Source organism: Rhamphochromis sp. 'chilingali' (genome assembly GCF_963969265.1).
Source record: "Rhamphochromis sp. 'chilingali' genome assembly, chromosome: 16".
NCBI lineage: Eukaryota > Metazoa > Chordata > Actinopteri > Cichliformes > Cichlidae > Rhamphochromis > Rhamphochromis sp. 'chilingali'.
In genome coordinates this window covers 16,748,760-16,754,759 of record NC_137943.1, presented here as the reverse complement: position 1 = coordinate 16,754,759, position 6,000 = coordinate 16,748,760, and the positions used below count along the sequence as shown (strand labels likewise).

At 43.3% G+C, this 6,000-nt stretch overlaps 1 protein-coding gene across 1 annotated transcript in view; it reads left to right on the top strand.

Moving 5' to 3' along the window:
• The first annotated feature begins 1,979 nt into the window (after positions 1 to 1,979).
• Positions 1,980 to 6,000, top strand: part of ptch2 (patched 2) — a 28,646-nt gene continuing 24,625 nt past the window's right edge. The window contains 2 exon segments of the mRNA XM_080907546.1: positions 1,980 to 2,584; positions 4,026 to 4,218. Coding sequence (XP_080763672.1) covers positions 2,438 to 2,584; positions 4,026 to 4,218 — 340 coding nt within the window. The 5' untranslated portion in view covers positions 1,980 to 2,437.

The following is a 6,000-nucleotide window of genomic DNA, read 5'->3' as shown; positions in this document are numbered from 1 at the left end:
TATGCAATGCAATAAAAATATTTATACAAACATATTCAGTGCTGTTTGTAAAACTATCTTACTGAGTTGTATTAAACTTGATAGCGACATGGCACGCATGTAAAAGAATAACAGTATTATTTGTACTAGTGTGTGGCTCTGTTCACTTTATTTAAAACTTGGTACAGGAAGTTCTTTCAAAGGCTCTTGTAGTTTACTTATTTTTTAGGCATTCACAACTGTACTAAGTTGCCCTAACTTAGTTATCTTGAGTAAGCTTTACTTAGTTTTTTTTAGTCAACCAGTTTGCATATTTCTTCAAAGTTCTGGCAACTAATTAGACTTTACATTCGTACCAAATATTTCAAATGTATTTTATTTTATTACTACACCTAAACATAAAAAGAAATTGAAAAAAATCTGAATAATTTGGAAAATCCATAACTCACCTAATATTGTTTTATCATTCATTATATGTGCACAATTAATAGGTTTTGGTCAACCAGAACCTGTACATCAGACTTTATTGTAGACCGATATCATCCCTGGTACCTCATTCTTGCATCGGTGTCTTCTTTCTTATTCTAACTCCGCAATCTGACTCCTCATATGACTTTTCATTATTAGTAGTAGTAAAAAATGAAAAATTGTGAAATAAAGATCATTTTTCAGTCCCCGTGTTATGCTCTTCATGGTGTGCAAGAGCCCCTTTAATGGAATATCACTATAAGCCTGCCCATGTCTCTCTGTCTCTTATTCTTGTCTAGATATAATGCAAACGGTGAAAACTGACATAACAACTTAGCAGCAAAGTGATAAACCAAATGAGCTCATAGCACCATCACAGACATGTTCAAACAGCTTAACTTTAGCTTCAGATAGTTTTACAGTCACCCAACGGGCCTCAAATTAGTAACAGCCACCTGACAAATGTTCTGCACAGCAGCACAGGTCAGTGTTTAGGTGGAGAATGACTTTGTAATCCAGTAAAGTGTTTGTACTTCACCCCCATACAGTCATGAGTGGGGCCAGTGGAGGCTTACATTAGCAAACCACCAAGACACCCTTTACTTACTTTATGAGAGAGAAAACAATCTTTCTTTCTTTGTTTCTTTCAGACATTATTCTTAGGTGAGCTGCTTTCTGAACTCATGAAACCATGCATGGCGAGACATGGAAACTCTCCAAAAGTCTCTCCAGAGAGATAAGGCTTTCGCAGAGAAACCAGGCGGCACCAAGGCGTTAATGAAAGAGATGCACGTGTCTAATAATTCCCCCGTCTTTTAAAAGGCTTGCCTTACAGGACTGAGGGGTGATATTTTCTAGGATGTGAGAAACCCCACCAACCTACTTTTAGGAGCTTTTGGCCATAAGAGGTGAGATTACAGCTGTTTAGTGCTAAGAACCTACAGGATCACACGCTTCTTTCCACAGCTGCCTGAAACAAACTGCACTCACAGCAAAGGCTGGGGAAGCTAGAAATGTCTAACAAATGTGGAGGCTCCAAAACATAAGATGCCCTGGAGTGATATGAAAAGTGTTGAAAGATCTCTAATTCCCCCCATACAAAAGAAGAATCACATGTTTACAATCCTTTATAAAAACACGTTTCTTCTCCTTCTCCCCCCCTTCTTCCTTTCACTGATTGGCTGGTGTTGATGAAACAGAAAATCTGAAAATTGTGTGTGCGTGCATGCCTGTCGCTGTTATATCAATAGATGGCATGTGCGATTGCCTCTACAAACTGGAGGCCAGGCCACTGGGAATAATGCTCACTAAGCAAGTGAGTGGGGCAGGGAGCGAGCTGTGTGCGTAAATGTGTGCGCGCACGCACGCACGCGCGGGTGTGTGTGTTTGCATGCGCGGCCGTGCGCAGTTTATTGAAAGAGTTCCTCTCTCCCTTCCCCTCCTCCCCACCGTCCTCCTCCCCCTCCCTCCAGCCCAGGCAGCAGCAGCCTGGGTGGTCCCCCTCTCTCTCCACTTTGGTGAGCTGTTGCTTAGCAGCTAATAATAGGCGATGTTTGCAAAGTAATTTGCCTCTTCCTTGGCCAATGGGAGCCGGAGCACTTTTCCATCAAACCTTCCTTTTCAGGATTTGCCGAGAGGCGAACTTCTCCAAATGTTACCGCCACGGGATCGGAGTTAGACTTGACACGGACGGCTCAGACATAAGCTACTACTACTACTACTACTAGAGCTACTACTCCTCTCTGAGACGTCGGTTCACACACCATCGGGACGAATGAAGACGGAAGGATCTATACGGACTCCGGCGCATAATGTTGGGATGGAGTTTAGAGACTTGTTTGGCTCAAAGGAAGACTAGAAAACGTTCTTCTAGTTTGTTGCCGGTGCTGCTGGATGCGCTCTACTTCTATGTTGGATTATTGTCGCTTTTTCTGAACTCGCACCGATTCTGTGTCGCTTCGCTCTGCGTGCCGTTCACGCTCTTTGGACTATGGCCTCGGATCGCGGGGTCCCAGGGGCCGGCGTCTTTGGAGATTTACCCCCGAGTTACACACGCTCCCAGCCGCCTGCGAACCCAGACCTACTCCGGAGACCCAGCTACTGCCACGCTGCTTTCGCACTCAAACAGATCTCAAAGGTGATACACTGGTCGCAGTCTAGAGTGGATTTTTCTGTGAATACAGCTTTCATCCAGTCGGCAGATGTGAATGAAAGGTTTCCCCTAAAAAGGCAGCTTATTTATTTAGGAGTTAGGTTATCTAATCGGGATTTGAGGGTCGCATGTGGGAATGCGGTGTAGACTTTAAGCAGCAGCTATCAAACCGGAGTCCGGGGACCACCAGTGCTCCCCTGAGGGGAGACGACTGCGAAATCGGGATCGGTTTGATTTGACTATTTAATACTGAAGGGAAACATTGTCGTTAGAAGTTGATGTAATATAACATAAATCGTTTTAACTGGACAGAGCCGTGTTAACCAAAAGCCTACCTGCGTGACATTTTGGGAGCGGAATAAAGCGATAACAAATGAACGAGTCTTCTTTTTTAGCTGTATGTTAACTCTGCTGTTTATTTGAACTGACATCGGCTTCTCATTGCTTTCTGCTGTTAAAAGCCACCGTGAGGAGAGCGAGAGAGAGAAAGAAAGATAAGGGCTTGTTCCCATACCCTATCCCAGGCGTGTTGTGCGTGTTGTGCGTGTTTTTTTTTTTTGACTGTGTGCAGCCAGCGGAGAGCGCACTGGCCCGGGGTCTGTTTGGAAATGTGGTGGGTCCTGTAAAGGAATTCACTGATTGAGTTTGATCTGACAAAGCATCTTTGGACCGCCCGGATGCTTGGACGTGTTTCAGCACTGCTGCGAGAAACCACAACACTACAGCAATGTCTCCTAGCGCAGCAGTGACATTTGTGGCAATTCACAGCAAATGAGAGATTAGACAGATGGGTGTAAAATTATTCATAAAATGTGAAGTAGAACCAAATTAAAGCAAAAGATATCCATTAATATTTTTCTGTTGGGCTACAGTTATAGAAATAGCTTGAACTGCATAGTAAATGTGTTAATGGCTCTTTTTCAGTAGAACAAACTCACAGTTTTAACTTTCAGCTTTTTTTAAAGTCACGCATTTTGCTTTGGAATGAAATTGTCACCTCTTATTTTTCTTATTTATGGGAGCTCCTCTAGGCTGTAAGGTAAAACACTGGAAATCTCTCTCCTTAAATAAGGATGTCATTAAGTACAAAATAGTCCCAACACAGTGTCATTTAAATCGTATTATTGGGATAGGACTACAGATAATGTCTAGCCTGAGATTTAACACATAAGACCTGCATCAGAGCTCTTTGGCACCACGACTTGTCTCCATTTTATGGAAAGCATGATATAAATAACAAACATATGTTGTCTCTGAATACAGATGCATGTCTCTTCAAATGTTTAGAATTTACTTGCACAACCTTGTTTGAAAAGATATGCAACTAACCTTTTTGAGACAGTAAGCATGATTATGTGTAGTATAATAGTAATAATAATAATAATGATAATGTTCTTTTCTCATCCTCTTCCTGCTTCCAATCCAGGGGAAGGCAGTAGGTCAGAAAGCTCCTCTTTGGATCCGGGCGAGGTTCCAGGCCTTCCTATTCTCTCTGGGCTGCTACATCCAGAGGCACTGTGGGAAGGTCCTCTTTATTGGACTCTTAGTTTTCGGGGCTCTGTCTGTGGGACTCCGAGTCGCAGCCATCGAAACCAACATTGAACAGCTATGGGTGGAAGGTGAGTGTGTGATATTTCCTGTTTGACAGTGCATGCGTTGCCCTAGGGAGCTTGTTTTGGGTCGTAATCATGCGAAGCAGTTAAATGTTAAAATGTCTTAAACACTTAACTGTATGCTGTCTGGCGCTGGCACTGAGTCTACAGTAAAGCTATCATTCGGTATGCTTCCTCACTACGTTGTAGCTGGTTGGTGGACTTTTTTTTTTCTTTTTGCTTTTGTTGGATCGTGACAGCTGATAAAGTGACATGAAACTAAGAGAGTGATTGAGATAGAGCAAATGGTGCAGACATCCCCTGGTTTGTACACAATTCTCAGTTGTTTTCCACTGAGTGTAGCTGGAGTTCTGATGATGAGATGTGTTGGCAGGAAGATACAGGTTAGTGTCATCTCAGTGCCGTGGGAGGGCACTAGGTGTTCAGTGAGCGACACAATGGCTTGTCTTGTTGAAATCCTGATGACAGAACTGAGGATTTGTGGGACTTAGTTAAGTATTTTTTTTTTATCTTTTTAGGGGCTTTTATTAAAGTTCGAATTACAGCACACATTTCTAATCGCATTAGCAGCATATAAGGAAAACAGTCCTACTTACTACACACCAGTATTAACAGCCTTGGATACAGCAGATTCATGCCACTCTCTCCTGTGCATTGTATATGTTTTTATCAGCAGTTTTTCATGTTTTTTGACTTCTTTATCTTCTACGTCTTTTCATCATGAGAGCAAACACATCCCTGACATTTCTGCCGTGTTTTTTTGGATATCTTACAATTTCCTCTTCTCTTGATAGCGCTCCCATTCCTTACCTCTGAACTTTTTAAGTTAAGGTTATCTGTACATTTCCAGCGGCAGAGGCAGCTTTATTTGGTTTTTCACACTGACCAAATTCCTTTTAAACCCCCAGGCTTCAGTGCCGGGGCTGATCCCTGCAGCAGATGGACTGTGTGAATGGTTAGCCATCTTTGAGGGCTCTGACCCCTCCCCCCCCCCCCTTAGCTCCCTGTGTGGTCCCTAACTATTCTTGGATTCCATTCAACAAGAGGCAAGCAGGCAGGCAGGCAAGCAAGCAGGCACCACCTCCCTCCCTTACCCTCCTCCCTCCCTCCCTTCTCTCCTCCTCACAAGAAGAAAAAAAATATAAGTGAATGCAGCTGAAGTTTACCCACCTGTTTTGCACGCTCTAAAAGCGCCACAGCAGTTGGTGAATATAAACAGACTCTATAGGGTTTTTTAAGCCCACCATGTCACTGGAGGACAGGAACAGGCGGCTCCCACAGGACCTGTGTGGAGGTGTTGGTGGAATCACACGCCGCCGGTTGTTGGAAGGCTGTGCGCTTCACTTGCGCAGGAATTTAAATAAGGTTCTCTATCAAGCACAATAAAACAAAAAAGAAACAAAAAGAAAAATCTTTAAAAATGTAGGCACTGAAATTGTTTGCTTTGAAGGAAACGCCTCCATCTGCCACAATAAGAAGGAGAGCTGCCACTGTCCCTTTTCTTTGGTTTCACTGTGGTTAGTGTAAAGCTTCGGGATTACCTCTTGAGCTAATTGGCCAAGCCATCTTTTAAAGGACATGTTTAGATGTTTGTGTGCAAGTTGTTTTGCTGTGGGATTGAGAGAGTTGAACTGGGGGGGTGCTCAAAAGGAATGCTGTGCCTTTAAGAGGCCGTGGCCATCTTTCTAAAGTTTCTGCCTGCCTTGTTTCCACCAATAGCCCATTGACAAAGCTGCTAGGGCCTCAATGGAGAGTAAAGTGGTTCGGTAACAAGGAGAGGTTAGTTCT